The sequence below is a fragment of the Corvus hawaiiensis genome, chromosome 29 (genome assembly GCF_020740725.1).
Source record: "Corvus hawaiiensis isolate bCorHaw1 chromosome 29, bCorHaw1.pri.cur, whole genome shotgun sequence".
NCBI lineage: Eukaryota > Metazoa > Chordata > Aves > Passeriformes > Corvidae > Corvus > Corvus hawaiiensis.
This window is the reverse complement of record NC_063241.1, coordinates 629,226-654,738: the sequence shown is the minus strand read 5'-3', so window position 1 is coordinate 654,738 and position 25,513 is coordinate 629,226. Positions and strand designations below refer to the sequence as shown.

Below are 25,513 nucleotides of genomic sequence, written 5' to 3'. Positions count from 1 at the left end.
CTGGCACAGGGGCAGCTGAGGATGCACCGTATGGGTGCCCCTTTTTATCCACCCACAGTGCAGCCACCCTATCCCTGGCTCCAGCCCTTGGCACTGTGTCCCTACGCCACGGCCCTGCCCCCTCCAGAGGCAGCCTAGTCCCTGAGCTGGCCAGCCCCATCCTCTCCCATACCCTGGGTCTGACCACAGCTGGGGGCTGTCCCCAGGTGAATGGTGACCATTGCCCCATGGACTGGGCTCTACCCCATGCCCACCTCAGCTGGCAAAGCCCTGGCAACTGGCAGACCAGTTGGAGCTGCCAAGCACCACCTCCTCCCACACCATCTGCCCACACCAAAACACGGTGCCAAGAGGTGATGTCAGCCCCACCGGCTGGAGAGGTGGGCGTGCGGGGTACGGGTGCTGCTCCAAAGGGCTCCACAAAGGGACAGGGCTGAGCCAAGCGCTCCTTGGGGCTCACTGCCATTGGATGTGCCATCAGCTTGGCACTGGCATGGACACATGGGATGATGAGTTCATTTAGACTCATGGAGACACTTTTGGCCTCGGCAACTCAGTTTTGTTCCAGCCTTTCCAGTTTTTAGATGTTTTCTGCTGGCATGAAGAAGTGGGAAGGGCAAAATGTGGCACAGGGTCGCCCATGGACATGGGACCCGCTTGCACCAGGACTGGGAGAAGCAGCTTCCTCAGGAGGCTTATCATCTCACAAGTGCTTTAATGAACCCCAAGAAGTGCTGCCAAAAGCCTGGGACTGGTGGGAGGTCCAGGAGGGATGGCAGAGGGAGGTCCAGCCCCACTACCCTGGAACTCAGCCCAGCAGGGCCTTGTTCCCAAGCACTGCTCCCGGCCCTTCCTCAAGTGTGAACAGACACAAACCAGGAGCAGATACCAAATTTCTTAAGTAATAATACTTTAATAAAATTAAGTTCTTAATGTAATTTAGCACATTTAATACATTAACCCTTTCCCTTCTTTGTTTTCTACAAGTTGTGCAACATCATTATTTTAATTTTCTTTTATTTTAATTTTTTTCCTTCTCCCATTATACTATATGCCTCAAAACTCAGACAACAAGCCTAACTCTACTTCTATGTTCGGTTATATCTCTCTCTCAGGCTTTTATTTTTGCGTCACGCCAGAGAGATGAAAATACCTGGATGGAACATGTGATCGGTTTCCAATAGTAACAATCCCAACTACAGGTTTCCTATGACGTTAAAAGAAAAGAGGGGGAAAAAAAAAAAGCAAACACAAAATAATAGGGAATGGACTTTCAATGGAAGGGCCACAGAGTCGGCATGGCTGGCAATGGCCGGGCCACTCCGTGGCCAGCTGGCTCAGCACGAGGTGGGAGTACCATGGAGCAGGACCGTGTGACAGCGCCCAGATCCAAGGGAGAGCGGATACACACGAACTTGTACATCAGTCTGAAGCGAGGATGAGAGGAAGCCAACGTGGTGCTGTGCAAGCAAAGCCATGAAGGGCGCGAGAGGGCTGTGCTCCCCTGGGTGGATATCAGTGAGATCAGCTGCTGCAGGGACCCCGTGGCTTGGGTTTCATTTCAGCACATCTCATGTGGGAAATCCCACTGGAGCTGCTCTGCCAGAGTCCCAACGGTAGCAAGCTGGAGCCTGGATCTCTTTGATACCAGGGCAGAGCCGGAGGAAATCCTCTTCAGCCCCACAGGCTCCCGACTGCGCAGTCGGATGCCCGGGGGCTGCTCTGGGCATCCCTGGGGATTTCCTCGGCTTGCCTGGGGCTGGGATCAGAGCCGGCTCTGCAGTGGCTGCGGTTCGATCAGACCTGCCGGTCTGAGATCTGCCAGCCTTCATGCCCATTGCCTTTCACGTTTGCTTAACACTGCTTTCTAACTCAGGAGCAAATGCCATGCTCCAGCCCCTAGTCCTTTTTTCCCCCTTTGTTTAATGATTATCTTGAACGGAATTCATAAAGAAAAAGGAAAAAAGAATGCTGATGGTTTCACATAAGCAAAACAGCCTGTGACCGCATCTTGTGTCCCAGCTCCCAGGAGCCAAGAGCAGATCTCCACGGCCACACCACACTGCTACCTCTCACCGCTCCGTTTCTCTGCAAGTTGTTTCAAAAGCATCATCATAAGCCCAGAAAGCACATCCTGCTGTCAGCAACCCGGTGCCACCACTGGAGGGGGACTTCATTTTCACATAGACAGTAGTGGAACTACTCCAGATTTTACATTAGTGTCACTTTACTGGGGGTGACTTTCAATTTGCTCCATTAGCAGCCCTGAAGCGATGCTGGAGCAGATCCAGCGGGGATGCTGCAGCCTGCCAGGGCTGCAGTGACTCCAGATTCCAGTAGAGTAACCCATTGGAACAGTGGAGCCGCACGGGAGGGAGGCAGGAGCTGCCCAACCTCTCCTATCTCCCGCTAGCACGGCGCAGGCAAACCAAAGTCTGTCTAGCACAATTCCAGCCGAATTTTTCACTGGGTCAACTGACAGCAGAACATGACTTCAAGTTTCTACAGGATGTGAAAACCCACACTAAAACACAGAGATTGCTCCCTAACATCCTAGAAAGGGTTTTGGAAGAGCCAGCCCACGCTGGCTCTGCTGCCACCAAGGACACCTTGCTGGGGCTCGGCAGAGGTGGGACGGGACCCCCTGTCCGTACACAAGTGACGATAAAGTGCATCCACTCTCCAGTCCAGGGCACCACTGTACAATGTCCATCACTGACGCTTCTTCAAGTATCAAATCAAAAAAAATGAGGTAAAACAAAACTGAAAGAGCAAACAGGCTGCCTCGCCGCCCCGGCAGGGAAGGACCAGGCGCTTGATTCCGAGCACGAACCCCCCTGGAAGTGCAGGAGACATTGTGCCCTGCTTCCCGAAATGCCCCAGCATGCCGGGAGGGTCCTGGGGAGGGATCTCAGATTCACAGTGCTATTTATACGCAGAAACCGAATGAGAACTGTCTTCATTCCTGTCCTGACCTATTGCATGGCTTTGCTGAGTGATGAATGCTGGTAAAGGCTACCCCAGCCCCCCGAAGCAGGCACCGTCAGGGAGCAAGGGGCAACCACCGTGCTTCTCGAAGGCATCTGTGTGGATGCTCCCAAGCTGCAGGAGATCCGTGGGTTTGCTACGGCTGAGCCACAACACAGAGGAGAGGAGCAAAGGCTAAACCCAGAGGGAACCAACTTCCAAGGGTGTTTTCTTTGCAGCACTTGCCTTTGCTAATGCTGCTGCCTCTCGGATGTTTCTTTCTGAGAGCTCTCCTTTAAGCAGAGATTTTGGTGCAGTGAAAAGCAACACCACTGCTCCAGAGAGAAGTGCTGGCCTGTCTCTGGAACGAACTGAGTAGCTGGCAGGGGCATGGGGCACTTGCTGCCCCAGCGCTGGTGTCAGGGATGTGTTGCCCTGCCCTGCAGTGCCCAGAGCGGGTCTGCCATCGCAGCACCCACTGCATGCTGCCAGCTCGAGGAGCCCTTGCTCCCGCTCTCGGCACTGCAGGGACTCAGGATCCACCCAGAACACAATGCACTGTGCTGGCTAAGAATGGCCTCCAGCCTCCTCCATGCTCCTGCAGCCAAAAACCAGGCATGTGCCACGAGTGTCACTCTCCCGTGAGCAGGACAGCGTCGGGGCAGCTGTCAGGAAGCCAAGCTGTGGGATCAGGGATGTCATGGCCCAGCACAGCTGCAAGAAGGCCCTTTCAGGCCAGCAGAGACTTTTCCAAACATCTCACCTGCAGCTCCAATGCTCAAAACCGATGGTTGGAGGCCAAGCAGAGAAACACCCAACAAACCAAATCTCCTGGAAGATGCCACGTGCTAAGCAAGTGAGCTCATCCCGAGGTGCACGGCGTCTCCCGGCGCAACGCAACTGGGGTGAGAGAGAACCAAGAAAAAGAAAGAAAACAAACAAAGAGGGAACAAACCAACCCTAATGCCCTGACACTGCCCAGTGCGAGGGCAGAGCCTCCGCCCGGCACCTCACTGCCTTCGAGCTCTGTCTGTCACCTTACAGAGGGGAGATCACCCAATCTTCCTTTCCTTCGCCTTCCCACCTGGGATGGTCTCACCTGCCCATCCCGGGATCTTCCCACACCTTTGGTGCTTGGAGAAGTTCAAAAACCAAGAACAGCCCAAGGAAAGTAACAGCAACTTTGAACATTTGTCTGCAATTTCCTGCTCCAAGCCCAAGGCTGGAAGTCAGAATAAGGCAAAAATTAATGGCCTAAAACTTCCTTATTTTGTTCCGTGACTAGCCAAATCTGTCTATTTTTATTAAAAAAGCAACATAAACTCCCAAACGTATCTTTTTAAAAAAATACATATTATTAGATCCTTTTTTTTTGTCTTTTTTTTCCCCTCTATAAAAATAACTTCAGGACTTTGATTGACAGAAGGTACCAGTTGGTGGCCATTATTTTGTTAGGCTTTCGGTTGTTTATTTGTTTGCTTCAGAAAAATAGTACCAAAAAAAGATGGAATTCCTGGGGAAGTTAACAATGATCGTGTTCACAAGTTTATTTTACATTCTGCTCTGTCTGGGATCACTTGGATCTACTATAGATTAAACAATATGGATAGCATCTACTATTTGAACTAGTTAATTTTTTTTAATCTTTACTCTAGGATTATATGAAATAAATTTGAGTGTTTATTATTATTAACATTTTTTTAATACCCATCAACGCAAACCTTTTTTCTTCTTCTCATTTTTGGTTAAAAACAAACAAACAAACAAACAGAAAAAAATCTTATTTTAAAATGCTTCTTTGAAAGGCAACAGAGCAGAAGCATCGCCCCATCTTCCTGCTGCTTTGGGAGGGGGAGCAGGACATGGGCTGGATTGGGGGTGTGAGGGGGACAGACTACCCCTCACTCCCCAGCCCACAGGGAGGTCGTGGCTGCTCAGCACATCCCTAAAGCAGCCCCTGGGACAAGATCCTGTGAAACACTCCGGGATGTTCTGGAGCCAAGCGCATGCTGAAGTGCTTTCCTGGGTTAAAGGAAGCTTGGAACCCTGCCGGGGGCACTCCCATTGCTCTGGCTGTCCCTGCAATTGGTGTCTTGCAGGAGCTGTGCCCACACTGGCTTGGGGGTGACATGTTCCCATCTAGGGCGGGCTGGAGCTGGCCAGGAGCTCTGTGTAAGCTCAGCCCGTGGCTGGTCAAAGCACCAGCACAAGCCGACGGCTCTGGTCTGGCACAAGCTCCAAAGGAATGACCATGGATGTTCTCAAGATCACACCTGGCCTGAACACTGGGACCAAACCCTCCTGTCCCTGCAAGCCGTCCAGCGCAGGAAGAGACGGAGCCAAGGTCTAAAGGGAGGCAACAGACGGTGACCACCCTCAGGTCTCCAGAGCCCCCCACGAGCACGCTCCAGCCGGGCGTCTGTGCCGGCAGCGGCTGTCAGTCCCTCCCAGCAAGGCTGTGCAAAGGACCATAAACCCTCGCGTTGCACTGGGCTCTCTGGAGCCAGATCAAGGACAAAACTCCTCTGGCTCCCTGGGATGGGATCAGGCTGGCAGTGCTGGCAACAAGGCGGAGGAGGGCAGGGAGGTGGGTAGTGCCAGCTTTGCCCTCCGAGCACCCAGCTCTCCACAAGCCCCTGTCTCAGGGAACCACAGCAGGAGCAAACTCTGCTCCCCAGCGCCCGCCCGGGTGGTGAATCGGGTTGGGTTGGACCCTGGGATGCCCAGGGTGCCCAGGAAGTGCTGTGCCACAGCAGGGCAGGGCCTTGCCAGCGCCGGCACGGGGTGATGCCGCCCAAAGACTGCCCCAGAGCCAGCCCGGAGCCGAAGCCCACCCAGACCTCGACCCTTTCCAAGGGGATTCCCAGATGGAGCAGCCACAGGATGGGGACACAGGCTTGGGTTTATAGTGGTTTTTCTCTTCTACTTCTCTGCTTTTAATTACCTTTTTTTTTCTCTTTTTTTTTTTGTTTAAATACATCCAACTGTGTTAATTTCTTATTTGTGGAAAGGGCTATCTGCACCATAACTATCACCTTTACATACACACACACACACACGAAAAAGGAAACATATATTAAAAACACTTTTTAAGCAATACTCTGGATACAAATGTATTTTTTAACCTACATATATTCTAAACCTTCTAAACTTTTAAGGATCACTTTATCATAAAATAAAATATCCTTTTTTCTTATAATAAATTACCTAATAAAAAGTATTTTTATTAGCCCAGTTCCTTGCTACATTTACATGTAATAAATGCATTTATTAAAATAGAATATTAAATTATAAAGAAATGTTCTAATTTTAAAATCTTAATTTTTTTTCCCTCCTCTCTCTCTCTTTAAAAAACACCAGGAAATGCATCAAAATAAACCCTTCAAACACTAAACAAAACAGGTTGGAGTATTTTGATTTCAGAGGTTAACAATATTAACAGTCTGAGCCTTTGTATGTATGAAGATTATTATTTTTTTAAGAAAGAAAGAAAAGAGAAAAAAATAATAGATATCCCTCCAGCTGAAAAATACTTTTGCAAATGGGAGCTAGGACAAGATATTTTTATAGTATCTCCTCATTAAATATAAATCCAATTTTGGTTCTTTTTTCTTTCGTTATGTATTATAATACACACTATTCTCTATATAATTTATGTCGATGAGGATGACATCACAGCATGATATTACTTTATCCCTCCGTTTCCCTTTGTTATGTTTTGTCACCCGCTCCCCCACACCGTCCCTTGTCCAGGAGTCGCTGTCTCCGCCGCGGCAGCTCGCAAACACCGCCCGAGGACGCAGTTTTGGGGGACGCGGCCCCGTCCCGACTCCCCGCGGCCCCGGTCGCCTCTCCCTGCCGTGCCGGGAGCGGGGAGCCCTCGCTCCCACAGCCCTGACGCGGCTCGGGAGGTCCCGTCCACAAGGAAAGGTCGCAGGATGGGTCCCAAATCCAGCACAGCCCCAAGCCCCGCTCCTGGTTCGCAGCAAGTGCCGGAGCCGGCGGCAGCTCGGCAAAGCTCGTGCGGAAATGCCAGCGGCGCTGACCGGGCGGGCACCGCGCTCCGGCCGCTCCGTCCCCCCGCGGGCTGACCCTGCCCGGGCCCGGACACCTCGTGCCCGCAGCTCAGCGCCTTCCAGCGCAGCTCTGCTCTCTCTGCTCCCAGCCCCGGCTTTTGGGCACCTGCCCTCGGTGCCACTGCTTGTGCCCTCGTGTCGCTGCCTCGCAAAAGACCACCACCGGCATTCACCCCGCACGGCGCGGCGCGGGTCACCTTGGGCCCCACCCTGGCTCCACCGGCCCCCCGGGCTGATGCAAACCCCGGGGAACACCCCACTCCCCAGCCGGGCCGAGGGGAAACCAGCGGCGTCCGTGGGCACCGGCCGCCGTCGGGGCGTGCCCGTGTCCCGTCATCGCTCCCCGGAGCCGATCCCGCTTTGGTGGGACGCGACTTTGCAGGATGGAGGTCTCACGGACCAGGCTTCCCACAAGGGTCTTACCGCTCCTAATCCAGAGGGAGGAAGACTCGCCTTGGTGCGTCGGGTCCCAGCCCCACCTGCCTCCCTCCAGCCCAGGCGCAAGCGGGGTGTCCCCATCACTTCAGCACCCCGAGGGGGTTATCCCAAAAGCCTGGGAACAATCGTGGGGGCAGCTGAAGCCAGCGAGGTTCAGTCCAGCTGGTTCAAGGGGTCACCAAGGGCATCGTCGTGGTGGAAGGCGAGAAGCGCAAGGACCCAGCTCCGTGGGCGCTGCAGAAAAAGGACGGGTGCAGGAGGAGGGGGCTGTCTTTAGTTATCGTTATTGCTGGTGAATTAGACCAACAAGCCATTTTTAGTCACCTATCAAGGAAGATACAAGTCAGAGCAAATAGTTAAGGTCATGGGCATTTTTCTTGTTTTTTGTTTTTATTTTTTTTTTTTAAGATTTTTATATATATACATATATTTAAAAAGAGAGAAAAAAAAATTACGCAAATTTGTTGTTTAAGCCCCGCAACCGGGCTCCCCATGAATGCCAACAGGCAGGGCCCAGGCTGCCCCTCTCCAGGTGCCCCATGGGGCCAGGGAGAGGCCCGAGCCCCCCGAGTTCCCCGCAGCCCCCGCTTGAGGCAGAGGTAGCTCTCGGTGCATTTACAGCGCCTGTTTTTTCTTTCTTCCAAAGTTGCTACATCAAAATATGGAGTCGGTGGGGGGTACAGCGGGAAGCAGGGGACAAGGAAAAATCAAAATAAAACAGGGGCCGAAATACTTCTATTCATTTTAAACTAGAACTGCTACATCAAGCTTTTTTTTAATATATATGTATATGTATATATATATGTGTATATATATATATGTATAAAGGTTATTGGAACTGAAGATTTTATTAAAGGCCAACTTGGAGACTTGAGTAGGAACCTCATCTGCAGAGAGGGGCAGCCCCCCAGGACAGCCCCACTCCGGTTCCCATCAGCAAGCATTGGACGTTTGTTTGGGTCATGATTCTTTTTTTTTCCCTTCTTTTTTTTTTTTTTAAAGAAAGGGGTTTTGTTTTTTTCTCTAACATTTCTCAGCATGCAGGAGGCTTTTACATCGTTTCGCTTGTTAAGGTGAGGGAGGAGGTACAAGGAGCAGAGGTGAGCCCCCTGTACCCTTCCCACTCCCCACTCCCTACAGTCAGTGCTAGAACAGGTCCCCCCACCCCAGGTCCCCGACACAGGGGTCTCCTTCCCCCCTCCCCACTCCCACCCACCTCTTCACAACCTGGCATCAAATAAAGACATTGATCAAGAACTTGCTCACATTACCACGAACAGACTCCACTCAGCCAAGAACGACTACTCACTCACTAACACAGCGGCCCGGGGCTGCGGCCACCGCCGCTCCCAGCTCAGCCCCTCCAGCACCAATACGAACACTTCTCAACGCCCCTCCGAAGGGTGGTTGATCCCCCGCCCGCCCCCCGCCCCCCGCCCCCCAGCTCGTGCTCCAACCACTCTCTCTACATCAGCGGGAGAATTTTGGGCAATGAACGGATAAAATACAACCCTGGGGTGGGGGGGCAGGACACGATGGAGAAGGTGGCACTGGGGAGGGGAGAGGTTCCCGGAGAACAGGAATGTCCCCCTCTCCCTTCCCTTCCCTTCCTGGGACCAAACTTCTGAATGAGAACTGGGTCAGTTTTAGGAAGGATGTGGCCAGTGCTGGCCGGGGCGCCAAAGCCTTTGCCGAGGCCACACTGCCACAGGGAGGGACGGCTGCCTCAGGACAGTGCTGGGGCACGGGGGCTCGGGGAGTTCATCCAGAGCACCCCAGCCCTCCATCACCCACAGCCCCCACACCGGCGGGTCCAAAACACGGCGCCTTCCCCCAGGAAGCGTTCGCATCCCGAGCCGGTCCTGGTGCACGCCGCAGGGCCGGGACAACCGCACGGCCAGGCATTTCTTAGAGCTCTGGGGAGGAGGGGAGCACCAATTCTGCCTGACAGTGTCCCGTTAGCACGGCACTGTTACTTTTGTCTTTACTTTTCCAAAACATCAGCATCTACTACAGCCTGGGAACATTGCCCACCCCTCCAATCTACCTCTTGCCCCTACGGAATATATTACTGTTGATGCAAAACAGTGGAGGCATCCCATCATCCCACCATCATTTCACACCCTCCAACTGGTATCTGAAGATCAAAAGTGGATCTTTATCAGCACAGAGCACCAGCACCACCTGCGCCAGCACAGTGAGCTCAGCCCCTTCAGTGACCGTGGCCGGTGACCATGGCTGGCCTGAGCCCACCGTGCCAGGGCACAGGCAGCAACTGGGAGCAAGCGGCAGCAAACTGAGCAGAAGAGAGGATGTTCCCAGGAACATTATTACGATGAAAATAAAGTCTCCTGTAACTGAAGGGAATAAAAAAATCCCAGGCAATTTTTTTGTTTGGTTTTTTTTTGCTGTTAGAACTGTCTCTGCCAAGTCGTGAAACTTGTTGGTTCAGTTCTAAATCAGGGTCCAGGATCTGTGAGCAGAAGTCGAGGGGTAGGAAATGGGGAAGCAGTGGTAGTGGGAGAAAAATTATATATATGGGTTTATATACACACATATATATATATATAGGTGCTTGCTTAATTAAGTGCCTATATATATATATACACACATATATTTATAGCTGGGTGTACTGGTACTCAATAGGTCAATCCACCACATTTTTACCATCACAGCATTTTGGCATCCACAGACCAGCTGAACAAACCTGATGGAGTGAAGATGCTGGCCTGCACCTTGCATGCATTGGCACGGAAGCCAGACCTGAAGCCCATCCTCTCCCACTTCCCAATGGTTTTAAAGTATCTCATTTAACAAAACCAAGAGTCTTGAAATGATTAAAGGATGTTCAACAAGGCAATTTTTTTTCTGTTTTGTTTCGTTCTGAAAAAAATATAATATATAAAAGTGGCCAACCTCAGGAAGATCCAGGAAAAGGACAGCTGAAGAGGTTTTGGTCCATAAAGAAATACTTTTTCTTCTTTTTTGTTTTTTTTCTCCCCACTTGGTTTGGGTAACAAAAGTTTTGGTCCAGTTTAAAAACGACGACAACAAAATTATCTCTATAAACTCGGGGTTTTTTTGCTTTCTGTTGGGATGCATGTTGGTTTCATATGGGCTCATTGCCTGTATTGCATGATCGTCTCTCTTAGGTTTTGGTGCAATAGGTATATTTTTGAAGAAAAGCACAATGTTGTGTGTGTGTGTGTGTGTGTGTGTGTGTGTGTGTGTGTGTGTGTAGCTGCAGCTGGCATCACTTGAAGAAAAGAATGAAGAGTGACCTACAGAAACGTGGAAGTCGATGCACTCCCCCCACGGATGGGAACTCGGGACTGCTTTGGAAATACCCTGTTAGTGACTCCTGATTGGGCTGATGAACAAATCCCTGCTTGGATAAGGAAAAAAGAACAAAGTTCCAGACTCCACGGTGGCTCAGAATAACAAAATAAACGCTCGTCGCCTGGTGTGATCCCAATAGGTTCTTCCAAACCTTCTTCAGTTTCACTGGCGTCATTTTTATTTCTTCACCTTCTTTTTTTGATTTTCTTTTTTTTTTTGTGTTTTTTGTTTGGTTTTTTTTAGAAAAAAAGGAAAACAATAAAAGTTCTTCAGCTGTGATTTTTTTGTTTAAATCTTTGAGGTAATACAGTTGTGCCCTCGTTCTAACAGGTTCCCAGAGGTTGATGGTTTCTTTCTTGTTCTTCTAAATCCCTGTCATCCGTTTTCCTTTCTTTCTGTTGTGTCTTTCTGAGCTCCCAGTTGGGCCGACAACCCTGGGGGGAGGAGAGTGGGGGCTTCAGGCCAAGACAAAGGTTGAACATGGCTGGAGAAAGGCTGGCAGGGCCCTCCCTGCATCCCTGCTCCCTCCCTGGTTGATCCCGGTGGCCTGGCTTGGTTATCGCCAAGAAGTCCCAATCTCACCACCAAAAAAAAATGAACTAAACCGCTTTGCTTGCGAGATCCGAGTGTGCGTTCTGAGTACTTGGTTTACAAAAGACATTGCAGGCTGGAGCATTGTTCGCCCTTCAAAATTTCTGGCTTTGCTATTCATTTTAATTTTATTATTCACTTTTTTTTTTTAAAAAATAACATACATTGCTTGTAAAATAATTTCTTTTCTTTTCTTCTTCTTCTTCTTCTTCTTTAAATTAATTTATTCTTTCATTCATTTTTTGCTCTTCAGATGTCATTATTATTATTATCATCATTATTATTATTATTATTATTATCATCATCATTTTTCTTTCATGGACCCCCCCCCATTCTCCCTTCCTACCCCCACCCCCCCTAATGCCCTGCTCTGTCTCTTTAGGAAAATATTCTAATGGCCTGAGTGGCTGCCGCGTGGCAAACTGGGCACTCGGGATCAGTCCTCTCGCAGATCCTCACGGCACACTCCATGCAGAAGAGGTTGTGGCCGCACGGCACCAGCGCGGCCGTGACCTCGCTTTCGAAGCACACCATGCACTCGCGGCTGCTGGCGACGGACGTCCGGGCAGCGGCCGGCGTTCCCAGCTTGGAAAACCCCTGGAGCGGCTCCCCCTGCGACCGCCTGGGCAGCCCAGAGAGGCTGGGCTCTGGGATGGAGGAGGACGGGGAGCGATGGGAGTTGGGATGGATGGTGCCGGTGCTGCTGGAGCGCTGCTGCTTCGAGAAGAGCACTGAGACAGGGTTGGTGTTCTCCTGCCCAGCCCACATCGGGGCCCCCGACTCCGGCACCCCGTAGTACAGATCCTGCTTGTTCACACCGTAGTTGGGGAAGAGGTAACCGTAATTGAAGTCGTTTTGGTCGTTCAGCCGGGGGGTCTCATAGACGGGGTCGACAGAGCAATCACCGATGCAGCCCAGGCTGTTCTGCCGGAAGGTGGAGAGGGGCTTGCAGCCCGGCGCCGGCGTGTGGACCCGCCAAGCCTCTGAGTAGCGGTTCTCCATGCCAGAGTCAGGGCTGCTGGAGAGGAAGTCATTCTCGTTGTTGTACTCCAGGATCTTGCCTGTCCTTACCGCAATGTGTGTCTCAATCTCTTCCCGGGCACGCTCCACGTTGCCCGGTGCACCGGTGATCTCAAAGACGGGGTCCCGGTCTCGGCTTGGCGTGATGATGTAGGTGTTGGTCTGCTGCTGGATCCGCTTGATGGTGGCTCCCTTGGGGCCCACCACCAGCCCCACCACGCGGTAGGGCACGCGCACCCGGATGGTGACCTGCCCCGGCAGGGTGGGCGCGCTGCCGAAGGTGGTGCCCGCCTTGTTGCGGGAGGCTCTGATCATGGAGAAGTGCTCGGCCGCTGAGATGATCTCCCGCCGGGCCATGGCCACGTCCTCCCGCCGCCCCGTCACCATGAAGACCGGCTCCTCGCCCCGCACCGGGGTCTTGATGTAGGTGTTGGTCTTTGCCCGCAGGGCTTTGATCTTGCAGCCTTGGGAAGAGAGAGAAGAAGGCATGGCAGTTAACAAGGCCGTCCCACCGCTCGCCCTGCTCTGCAGGACACCGGCCTGAGTGGCCATAATCTCCTGTGCCACATGGCAGCCACTGCGCAGAACAAGGCAAAGGCCCCATCCCCCTACCCCTGAGGGGAAATGCCAGAGGGAGGTCCACCCTCACCATTCCCAGAGACTCCCTCCCTCAGGAGTGCCATGCTCCCTCATACCCCAAAACGGAGATCACCATCTTGTGTGCTGCACTGCACCACACCATCCCCCCTGACAGCCTTCCCTCAGCAATCACCCCTAAGATCTCCCTTCCACACACCCCAACACCACGGAGTAACGGGGGATCCAAGCCACCCCCAGGAGTCAGTGGTCTCTTTGAGGAGGCCTGCCCCAGAGCCCCAGGGTGGCCCCCCAGAGAAAATGGTTATCCTCGGGCTCTGGGGACAGAGCTGATGCATGGGGCAGCCTGGAGGTCACAGAACAGGGAGATGCCGGTCCCACAGCCTGGCTGGCCAATGTGGAACCCCTTGGCCACCCTGTGCCAGCTCCCAAGGGGAGTTGCCTGCCATGACTCCAGAGAGCCAGAGCCCTCCCTGAGGACTGTGGTACTACTGAGGAGGTTTTGGGGTGAATGCGGTCAACTTCAGGGGGCCAGGTGTGGAGTTGCAGAGATGCAGCAGTTTGGGCCTCCCCACTGCAGACATGGCAGGACTCCAAATGCCAGCAGAGCTAGATGGCCGGGGGTAGCAGGACGCCAGGATTTGCTTTGGGGCTGAAACAGCAAGAAATGGGGCAGGGCTGCCCTCCTGTGAGCCCCACAACAGGCTGCTCCACACTCAGACCCTCTCCTGGGATCGCTGGCCATGTGGTGCTTTTGTGTACCAGTATCCACGTACCAGAGCCCACTGAGCCCATTCCCCGGCTCCTAGAACCCACCAAGCCCATTCCCCCGCTCCTCACAGCTCAGAAAACAGCCTTCTGCTTTCCCAAAAAGGGCAAAAGACTTTCCAGTGTGTTTTGGAAGGTCTTGATCCAGCTCTGTGACTCCAGGTTCCCAGATGACACCAGGATGCCATCAAGCAACTAAGTGTTTTTACAGATGGGGCACAGTTCTCTAAAGGACCCCTCCTGCCCCTCAGACCTCTCTCTTGAAAAGCCTCACTTGGTGCCCCAAGGCATTTCCGAAGCCTGGCTCCGAGTTCCCATACAGGCTGGGGGTTCCTCTGCAGGAGGTGTGCTCTGAGCTCAGATCTCCAAGAAAAATTAAAACCTGTGATTCTCCAGTGCAGATGAAGCAAGGTGAGCACTTTGAGCACTTTGCTGTGGTTTCCCGAGGATTTGGGTGTCTCACTCAGGGCTCACAGAACCACAGGATGAGGACACAGCACTGGGACCTCTGTGAGATCCCCCAGCACCTCCTACCCCACCTTCTCTCCCCAGAAAAGAGCATCTCCTGTACTCTCCTCTGACTATTTCACACCAGCAGGTCTTCCTCCACACACTCCACTCACATCACACTTCAACACACAAGGAGCTTCAAACGATGCCTCTGCAACCACGAAATGCAGATTCCTCAGCTCCTGGGCTGGAACATTATTATTTATACAGATCCTAATAAATAACGGCATCTCCCAGGCTGGCAGCTCGGGGCTGCCACTCACCCACAGCCCCTCTCGTGAGACACGGGCTGGTGACATCGGGGTGTTCGCTGGAACGCAGCGATCCCACCACCTCGTGTCATTGGCAAGAATTGAAGCCCGCACCTGTGGCGATGGAAACAGCCTTGTGCCACTACAGCTGACAGGAGCGACTCCCTGGGCTCGCAGGCGCCGCAGCAGCCGCTGCATCCAGCAGTGCCCGGCACGGAGCACGCCCAGCCCCGCCGGCCGCACCGCACGGGCACCGGGCACAGCTCCGGCCGAGCGCAGGCTCCGCGCACACACAGCCCCCGGCACAGCTGGCAACCCCACTGCCCCTCGGAGGCTCTTGGCAGCAGTGTGGGACACGTGCCGGTAAATCGGAACTTCGCTGTCGACTCCCAGTGTGACTTTTAACTCCTCAGAGCTACTTCAGCTCCCGGAGCCTCATTCCCCATTTCTGGAGCAGGAATAGCTGTCTCCTGCCTTGTGCTCCCGCAAAACTTCTCTTAACACTCCACATCACAGCGCTGCTGCACTAAACCCGTCTCTGAGACAGGAATTCCATGTTCCTGGGGAATGGAAATGCCAGATCTGACACAAAGAAGGATCTGGGCAAATCCCCAAATCCAAACCAAATCCATCCCCTGCCAAATCCAGTGTAGCTCATGGGTTACTCCCCAGAGTTTGCACCATGAGGTACATTTGTGATGCTTTGCTGAGTAAAGTTTCCACACAGCCCGTGTGGACCAGTGGTCACCCAGTGGTGTGCTATCAGTTCCCAGGAAACCCAAAGGACAGGACCTCATGGAGCCAGGCACGACTCAACTGTAGGATAAACCCACACAGGCAAAATCCGTAATAAAGGTTCATCCCAAGGAGAGCTGGATAAAACCGTGAGAGGTCACCTACGCCCTCTGGCACCCCTGGGCAGGGTGGGCTGTCCCTGACCCACCCCTGGCAGACATTTCCCTGCCCCACTCCTGTGCCGCTCACTCCAAAGATGGAGATTCCATCTTAGGAAGATTAACCAAGATGCCACCATTTCCCCAGGGATATCACCGGAGCTTCACATGGAAAGACAGGGGTGTTCACGGCAAGCATCAAGCTGAAAATGCCTCCCCGTGCATCACCCCAGGCTGAGGGAGCTCCATCGCATTCCGCAGTGACCCGCGCTCTGCCTCTGCAGGGCAAGGCTCGCTCTCCTGTGCAGAATGACCTCAGGCAGGCGTGTGGCACGGCTGGGATTGGGCTCCGCGCTGTTCCGAGCCACGGGACAATGACGGCGTGTGGGGGAGAGGGATCTGAGCCCGGCACGACAGGAAACAATCAGGGAGGGTCAGGGAGGCAGAGCGGTGACAAAGGACAGGGGCTCCATGCTGGGGACAGATGGAAGGGAACAGTGGCAAGGAATACACATGAATGAGGGCAAATGTAAGCACGTTACACGAGCTGGAGGAGTGGGAGGGAGTTAGGGATGGAGCAAAGGTGATGGGAATTGAGGGAGAGGCACATCCTCCAAAGGAAGAGGAGAATGAGGGGTGGGGAGGCAAAGCAGAGACACCCCAAAATGGCCAAAGGAAGATGGGCAATGAGAGAGCACGGCGAGAGGGAGGGGAAGGAGGATCTGGAACGGACAAAAGGACGCGTGGTGCAGTCGGTGGTGTGAGAAGGGGGGGAGGGAGGGTCTCTGTGCAGGCCTGCAGACGGGAAAGCCAGCTTTGTGGAGACAGACAGATGGGGATCCTGTGCTTAGAAACAGGAGAAAATCACCTCGTAAGAAATTACACCAGCAAGCCCAGCAGCACAGTGGGCTCAGCGGCCCTGACCTCCAGCAGCTCTAAACTGGCACAGACAATGGCCAAACCATCAGCAGCCCAAATCCAGAGAGCTCCACAACTTCCAGGAGCGCTGCACTGGTTTACATCCGCTAAAACTAGGCTGAGCTTAAACGTGATTTACTCACTTAGTGCCAAGGCTCCCAGCCCATCTCAGCCCCATCCCTGACTCTGCTTTGCACACTAAAAAGGGGCTGAGCCTCCTTTGAGATCACCCTGTTTCTGATGGAGCACAGCTGGATCAGGATGTGGCCCGTGACACCCCAGCCAGATGGGCAGCACACCCCCAATGTGCTTATTCCAAACAAAATTTGCCTTGCACGGGGTGTTTTTTTGACACTTTCTTCGTGCATAACTGAAATTTGAAAACACCAAGTAACAAAGCATTTTACTGGGGGGATTATTCAAAGGGGAGGGAGGTGGAAGGGAGGGAATTGCCTAGCAGGTGGTGTCAAACGAAGCTAAGGGGAGAAAAGGACCCGTCAAAGCTGCACTAATACATAACCTGTGTATGTTCTCCTCGATATGGGACTGCACAGACATCAGTGTGTCGATCCCTGGCACACTCCTGCCACTGAGATTTTTATATTAAACAGAGAATTAAGCCCTTTCTCATTGTGTTTCCACAGCCTACCTTCTATTATCCTGGTTTTCATCAATAATGCCGATCCTAAAGCATTTCATGAAGGAGGTTGTAAGCTCAGTTCCTCCCCTCACCCTTTTTTCTCTTTAATTTCACTGATTACCAATTGACTCAAACTAAATGTGTTTGTAAATTACCTGAGTACGTCACAAACATTCCCACACAGGACCAAACCCTGGAGGAGTGGAGAGCCTCTGGTGCCCAGACCCGTCAGCTAACCGGAATTAATCTGCAGAGCAGCCATCTCTGGCTGAAAACACATAAATAAATTGAGTCTAGACATTGCCAAGATGGGTGGTGGGGGTCAGGGGGAGATCTGGACACACAGCCACCTTCTCCTCTCTGCTTACCCCTGCATCAGGGCAACGAATCCATCAAAACTAATGGAGAAGGTTCTAGGAGCTTGGTTCACCTCTCCAGCAAAGGCAGGTGCTCACAAGGGACATGAGGGTGCTGGATGCATCTGATCTGTCGTTTCCTTGGCATGAACCCATCCCAAATGTTCTCACTCTGAGCAGCCCCAAACCGATGTGTTTCCACGGGACCTCAGCAGGGTTTACGCCAAGGCTCCCAGGCGCTGCTCCATCAGCGGGAAAAGGAAGGAGCAGTGCATGGAATGGATGTGCCCAGCACACCACCGTGGTGACAATGCCACCAGGACAGTGCAATGGCACATGCAACCGTGCCTATGGAGTAGATCCATCAAATAATTTCACTTTGGTGTAAATTCAGAGTTACACCCACTGATGACCTTCTCCTCAGTGCTGCCACAAGGCCAGATCCTGCACAGGTATATTCTGCTACTGATGCAGTCTAGAGACTCTCACCTGGCACCAACTGGCACCTCCAGCCCAGGAGCGTGACCCTGGAAGCATCAGAGGAGCTGTACCAGCCACAGCAAACAGCTCTGGAGCCAACCCTGAGGTGGGTCTTTTTGTTTCATTGACTGTGTTGTGGTTTTATTTCAGAAAACACACCCCGCAAATCACTCCAGGTCCTAATATTTTTTGTTTTCATCAGATATGAAATAACCTCTACAGACAAAAGCTTTTTAGCCCTCTTCTCATTTATCCCAAGGCACCGTTACACTGCACAGATACAAATTACACCTGTAAATACCCCACGCAGTCCATTCTGACAGTGCTGGTGGGGTGCGTCTAAGGGCAAATTAGAACTCGGTCCTTTTTTCTCTTGTAGTCATAAAATTGAAGAGGATCATAAAATAAACAATCCTCAGCTACCTCGGGTAAGGTGGGGCATTCTTTTCCCCGTTAACATGAAAGCCTTGTTAAAAGACAAGCACACAAAGAACCTCACAAATAAACCCTCCTGACGGCCTGTGGGGTAAGGTTTTGCTGCATTGAAAACCTGATGAAAGTGGTGTCAAAAAGCACAAATGCACACAAAAGGACCACAACCAACCAACTAAATCTCTTTGCACCGAGGGTTTATTGTCCTGATGATGCAAGTTGTGTTTACAAGAAGGGGAAAAACACCACCCAACGCACCATGCCAGGAAAATCAGCGGCTGCCTTGTTCCAGTGCGGCGATTTTACGCTTTTTCACATTGTGATGAAAGTTGTTTATGAAAAAAAAACCAAAAAAAAGAGAGAAAAAGCCCACCAAAACACCCAACAGAAACAGCCCCAGCGCCACAGACAATCACTGCCTTGTGCAGCGGAGGAAAGTTGGGAAGCCCCCAGCCCCAGCAGCGATGCATCGCACGGAGTGGGTGTGCCCGTGGCCCCCCGCATGGCACAATCCTGCCGCGGCCCCGCGGCACACGCGCGGCACCGGAGCCGGCCAGGGCGCGGGGGAAGCGGGGCATGGCGAGCGCGGGGGGGACGCAGGGAGGGGGCTGCCAGACAAAGGCGGGGGCCCCCACCCAGCGGCAGCACGCTTTCCCACTGCCCTAGATTCCTGGATTCCGGGCGGCTGCGCTGCGGCGCGGTTCACTCGGTCAGCGCGGCATCCAGCCGCCCGATCCGATGCGCGGGGGAGCGTGCGTGTCTCCCTAGAAAATTCCCTTTGTCTCTCTCCCAGACCCATTTTCTCCTCCCACCTCCAGTTCAAACAGCACAAAGTCGATCCCGTTCCGCACTTTTCCCTGGTGTAAATTCAGACCAATTCTCATTAACACTTTATAACAACACGACACCAATTGCAATATCTCTCCCCCTTTAAGGCCCATCCTGAGATGCCAGAGCAGCGTACAGAGGTTGTCTTCAGACCCCACCTGATGGGATGGCTTTAGCTCCAAGATTTCGGTGAAGCAAGGAGACAAGAAGATCTGCCCCCCTCGCTGCTCCTCGGATGCTGTACATACATCCACCTCCACAGGGTAGGTGGGGGAGCTGCAATCATCAGACTTCCTCAATGGAAAAGGCTTCCTTGGACTATTTTTAAATGCTGAAAGCGTTGGAGAATGTTTGGAGCTACACAAAGAGCCCAATCACCTGGGTTTAGTGGGGCCTCTTGTTATTTGACTTCACCTTGCCAAGAAAGAGCAATTACGTTAAGATCCTCTCTCACATAATCTCATTCCTGGTGACAACAGGCTGGTTGGAGCAGGCTGGGAGATGCTGCATCAAAGGGTGTCTGTGAGTACAGGTGACAATGGATGCTATTACTGTGATGAGACCAAAAACCCTTAGAAGGACCAAAAATCCTTAGAGTCCAAAAATCCTTATAGGGAAGGTCTCAGCTGGGAGTGGGCGCAGCAGGAAGCCAAACCAACCCCACACCTTCTCCTGACACCTGCATGAAACAGACACACAGAAGCAGCACCACGTCTCCCTAACCACAACATCTGGCCTTAAATGTGCCCTGTGGCCTCTTCCCTGGCTCCACCAACAGCAGCCCAGTTTGTCTGTGGAAGCAGGCAGAAAAGTTGGATACAAATCTTGATCTGGCTGATCTACACCCACCTCAGGTCACTTCTAGGGAAGAACCCGGACACCACAGTGACCGAGGATTTCTGCCCCTTTCTAAGTTCACAGTATGCACAACCAAAACATGATGCTCTTAAGACACTCTGCATTCCTCCCAGCACCTCTCCCATCTCAACCCACATCCCTTGATGTCCCACCATCCGCTCAAGAACCTACTGCAAACACCTCCAGTGCTTTGTCTCTACAATTTCACTGGCATGGCCCTGAGAGCTGGCAGTCATGGACAGGCTATTGCAGGCAAGACACCCACAACACGAGCTGGCAGGAGAAATACAAGAGCCACCAAGCACCCTGACGTGCCACGCAGGCCTGGAATGGCTCCAGAACCAGGGAGCACTGTCGGTACCATGGCACATGCCAGGAGGTTCGGTCACCCAACTCAGCAGGGCTGGAATTCACACACACGCCAAGGGAAGGGGGGATGACCTGCGGGAGCTGCGACTCAGGCAGAGACTCACTCCTGCCCCTCACCCTCACAGCAACAGGAGGACAGGCATGGAGGTCACGGCTCCACCTCCAGCCAGGGAAGGGGTGTCGCTGCCAACCATGGCCAGGGGTCATAGGCACCAGTCAAAGGGATTCTTATGACTTCATCCCCTCGTTCTTCCTTTTCCAGTTTCCTGTCCTCCAGTTTGCAAAGCAGCCCTTGGCACATCCCACCAGCCACCCAGCTCTTTGCCATGGACCCTGGGGCACCAGGTGGGAGGAGCCTGTCTGGCCAATTCCCATCAAGTCCCCCTTTCCACAGCCCACCATCTCATCCCAGTCAGTCCCCATCCCAGCCGGCTCGTGGCCGCGCTGCTGGAGACGCTGCTCAAATTCAGCGCACAAACCAGCCCCAGCACAAACCGGAGCAAGGCTTCCAGCAGGCGATTGGCTCCATGAGGGCACGTTCACAGTTCCCGGGGAAAGCAGGAGCTGCCAAGCTCAGGTTGAGTTCCTGCAGCATCTCTCGCTTGGAGTGGAGCCACCCCCTCTGCCACAATTAAACCTCTTCACAAACCACCCTTACAGACATTCCAATAAAAATGTATCAGGCTTGAGCCTTATTTACACTTAAGTGCCTTTACACTCCTTTGGCAAAGTGAGGGGCGCCCTGATGGCAGGTGGAATTCCCATGGCCAAGTGTGTGCACCAGGGCCCCTGTGCCCAGATCCAGGCCTCTCATATCCATGCCTGCCTGTGAGGAGCACTTTCATAGATGGTTGATATTATTATAAAATAATCTGAAGGGATAGTGCGTTTCTTCAGAAAATAGTAAGCTGAAGAAAAAGCGAAACCCTGTTATCAAGTAAAGCCCTGAAATTATTTTTATTTCATTATTACTTTTTTCCTCCATCTCTTCTTCAAGATGTTTATTACCCTGTTCACAGGTACCCATAAAACAATTGTTTTCCTAGAAAGCCGTCTGCCACATGAGCAGTACTACCAAGGGGTGACAATCTGCAGTTTCTGGGATTCCTGGTCAGGCATCCATGAGAGTCCAGGATTCAATCCCCCTGGTAGCCCTGCACCCAGCTCCAGACCTTCTTAATCTGACCTTCTACACAAAAACAAGGCACAGGAGACAGTGGAGGCATTCCTACAGGCCTTTAGAAACAAGTGTGGGCCATGATCTCTGCTGGACTAAAGAGCCATAGCTGCAGGGACTGTGCCGAAGGAATCCTGGCTTCTCCCAGCACAGGATCCATCCCACCCACCTCCACGATGGGGCACAGGCTACACCATCTGCCCCATCAGCCAATGGAGCACAGCCACAGCCCCATCCCCATCCCCACAGCTCCAGCACACTGACATTTCAGTCTCCCAGATGTGGGAAAACCCTCACATACACAAAAAATGGTGGAAAAAAATCCAGGTCTCTGCGTTCCTCTCCATCGCTCTGGACACAACAGGCACGTGCTGTGTTCTGAACACATGGGAACACACCCCCTTCTCTCAGGAGTCTGGGGCAGCAGTGAGATCCTGGAAGAAAACAGCCCTGGCACGTTTCCTCTCGGTTCCGCGTGCCGAATCCTCTTTCCCAACTTTATTAAACAAAGGGGGCCTGATTCTCTATGGCCTCACACCCACCCGTGCACAGTTGGTGCTGAGCCCCACCATGTCTGCCTGCGCTCCGCTCCCGGCAATGCGAAGGCATCACAGGGAGGATCAGGATCAGGGCCAGTGGGATCTCCTGGGCCAGACCTTCACCCCTTCCCGCCTGTCTCCCCGGGTCCCCAGTGAGGGGCCCCCATCCCAGTGTGGTGGACGCCAGAGCAAGAGCTGTTCCCTCGGCTGCAGATGCCCCAAGTTTTGGGGAGGTCAGCATCCCCCGGACTCCTGCCCACTCTCCATCCCGGCGCGGGAACCGGACCCTTGCTCCACGGGTGGGAGCAAGCGGAGCCTCCGCAGGCCCCATTGTTCCAACCACACGCCCTAGCGTCAGAGATGCCCAGCAAGGAGCCATTTGTGTCCCTCTCCCCGTGGCTTCCCCTCGCCCACCTCAGGCCTTCACGGGGCACAGGGGGTCATCACCCCCCGGGTTCCACCACAAACCCTCCTGCTCGGGGGCCTGCGATCCCAACCCACAGGGGAGCATGTGCCCATGGAGCCGCAGGCTCTGCCCATCGCACTTCCAGAGCGTCAAGTTACTTGTTCAGAGAAAGAAAGAAAAAAAACCCCAACACTTAGCCGCACTATTATTATTTTTTTTTTCTCTGTAGCGACACAAAACTTCTCTCGGCAGCGCCGTGCCCCGGCTCCCGCAGTGCCCACGGGCGGCGCGGGGCCCCGCACCGCACACCCGGGAGTGGTGGGGGTTGGCGAGGGGTGACTTAAGAGTGGGTGTGGTATGGAGATATATATATATATATATATATATATATATAATTTTTTTTAAAGCCCTCCTCCATTCCACCTCGCTCCGAACGGAGCCGTGAGGAGAACAAAAGCATCACTGTGGCGGCGCGCGGGCAGCGGCTGCGGGGGGCCCACGCGGGACGGCGGGTCCCGCTCCGGGGTCCCCCCCTCCCAGGGGCGGCGGGAGGAGCTCGGCTCCCACCCGCTCACCGGCCGCTCGGACCGAGCCCGGCACCACCACACCCCCTCCGCCCGGCCAACAAAGGGGGACTCCGGGGCGCGGGGTCGGGCTCAGCCTGCACCCCCGCCCTTCCCCCGCCTTATTCCCAGTTTTTTTTCTTAAGGAGAGCGCGGTCAAGATCGGCTCTCTGGCAGAACCGCGGAGCGGCGCGCGGGGCTCCGGTGCCGGCAGCCGGACAAGCCCCCGCAGCATTCCCACAGACCCCCCATCCCACCCTCCCCAAAAACGCCCGTGCCGGGAGCGCAGCCACCCGCCCACAGCCCGGGAGCCCCGGGCTTTGTCCCCGGCGGGGCCGAGCGGCCCCGGCCCCGAACAATGGGCGGGAGGGAGCGGCGGGAGCGGCGGCGGGGCCCCCGGCCGCGGGGGAGTGTCCCGGGGCCGGCGACCGGCGACACCGGGGGGGATCGGGGGTACCGGGGGCCCGGCGCTCACCTTGCCGTCCCACGATCTCGGCCACGTGCTCGGAGCTGGGCACCGGGACGCACTCGGTGGTGTTGGAGCTGCTCTTGAGCCGCAGCTCGGCCTCCTTGTAGAGCGCGCACAACTTGGGCTCCGCCGCCCCGGCACTGGGCGCCGCCGAGCCCTTCGGGGCCGCCGGGGGCGGCGGCGGCGGCGGCGGCGGCGGCTGCTGCGGCGGCGGCGGCGGCGGCGGGGGCTGCTGCGGCGGCGGCGGCGGCGGGTTATTGTTGTTGTTGTTGCTGTCCTCCACCAGCACCACGGCCGAGGAGGAGGAGGAGGAGGAAGGCTCGCCTAGCCCCAGCAGGCAGAGCTGGTCCAGGGCGAGCTGCAGCGCCCGGTCATCCTCAAGCAGCGCTCTGTCTTTGCCGCTCCCACCGAAACAGCCTAAATCGCCGAAACCCCCGTTCCTTTCCATTATCCCTGGGACTACCAGGCTAGGCATGGCTAACAAAGGCTTGGGAGGGGGCTGGGGGCTGGGGGGGGGGGGGGGGGCGAGAGGAGGGGAGGGGGGGGGGACACAAAGAGCTCGGGAGGGAGAAGGGAAAAAAAAAGGCAGAGGGAGAGAACGAGAGAGAGAAAAGGACCCTCCGCCCCCCGCCCCCCGCCTGGCCAAGCCCCTTTCCCGTGTAACCCGAGCCCCGCGCCCGCCGCCTCCACCGCGGTCCCCCCGCCGACGCCCCCGCCCCCGGCCGCCGCCGCCGGGGGGTGCGGGGGTGCGGGGGGTGCGGGGGGCGCGGAGCGGAGCGCGGCCCCGCGGGGGGAAACTCTTTTGTTTGAAGGCGGCTGGGCGCTGCGGGAGCGGCCCGGCCCGCGGGCTGATGGGGGATGTAGTCCGGCCGCGGCACACCCCCGCCCGCGGCGGCGGGGACCGGGGCGGCGGGACGGGGGTGGCGAGGAGCGGGGCGGCGGGGGCCGGAGGTCGCGGGGACAGGCCATACGGGGAGGGGGACCCGCTGTGACACGGGGAGGAGGATGTGGGGACCCACGGTGACACGAGTGGATGTGGGATGTGTGGGGAGCGGCTGTGACATGGTGAGGGGGCTACAGGGGGACCCGCCGTGACACGGATGGAGAGGCTGCACGAGCACCCACGGTGACATGGGTGGAGTGTGATGGGGGGGACCGCCTGGGACACGGAGGGAAGGGGGGATTTGCTGTGAGGAGACACATTGTGCGGTGTGTGGAGGGGCTGTAGGGGCACACACTGTGTCACGGGTGGAGGGGCTGCAGGGGGACCACGCGGTGCCAGCAGTGGAGGGGGATGCAGGGGGATCCACCATGTCACCGGTGGAGGGGCTGCGGAAGGACATGCCATGACATGGGTGAAGGGGATTGGGGGTAGGTGCTGTGACACGGGTTAGGGAGGTGAGAGGGGACCGGCCGTGGAATGAACGGATGGAGGGGATTGCGTGGGGACCCACTGTGATACGGTGGAGGATGACGCAAGGGGATCAGCCGTGCCATGGGCGGAAGGGACTGTGGTGGGACCCATTGTGCAATGGGTGGAGGGGGCTGCAGAGGGATTCCCTGTGTCACATGAGGAAGGGGCTCCTCGGGGACCCACCACGCAACGGGTGGGTGGAGGGAGCTGCATGGGGACCCACTGAGACACAGATGTAGGGGCTGCATGGGGTCCTACTCTGAGTTCCATGAGTGACTCACTCTGCACACCCCTGGCATGGAGGGATCACAAGAAAGAGGGGTTTATGTGGGGACCCACCATGTGCCCCCCACCGTGGAGGGCCATGGGTGAAGGGGGGGGGCACGTGGGGACCTGTCAACGCACACCCCATCAAGGAGGGTTTGTGTGGGGACCTGTTGCTTCCCACCCATGAGGGGTGCTGCAGAGGTCTCCAGGGCTGGGATCCATCCGGAGACCCACAGGGATAGCAGGGACCCCTGGGAGGAGTGGTGGCTCGGCGGGAACACCTCGGGGTGGAACTGCTTGGGCACAGGCTAGCAGGGCACCAGGGTCAGTGGGGTGAATGGTGGGAC

At 54.8% G+C, this 25,513-nt stretch overlaps 1 protein-coding gene across 1 annotated transcript; it reads right to left on the bottom strand.

Annotated features, from left to right (window-relative positions):
- Window positions 1-11,774: 11,774 nt before the first annotated feature.
- MEX3A (mex-3 RNA binding family member A) lies at window positions 11,775-23,984 on the bottom strand. Its single transcript, XM_048288928.1, has 2 exons — window positions 23,492-23,984; window positions 11,775-12,895 (listed from the first exon to the last, which is right to left on the bottom strand). The coding sequence occupies exons 1-2, from the start codon at window positions 23,958-23,960 to the stop codon at window positions 11,790-11,792; spliced, it is 1,575 nt and encodes a 524-aa protein (XP_048144885.1). The 5' UTR covers window positions 23,961-23,984; the 3' UTR covers window positions 11,775-11,789.
- Window positions 23,985-25,513: the final 1,529 nt, after the last annotated feature.

What these genes read in the sequence shown, in the direction of transcription:
- MEX3A (XM_048288928.1), bottom strand. Translation starts at nt 23,960, where the DNA reads ATGCCTAGCCTGGTAGTCCCAGGGATAATGGAAAGGAACGGGGGTTTC. An exon ending in CGAGATCGTGGGACGGCAAG is followed by an intron (nt 12,896 to 23,491) that starts GTGAGCGCCGGG and finishes TCTCTTCCCAAG; the next exon opens with GCTGCAAGATCAAAGCCCTG.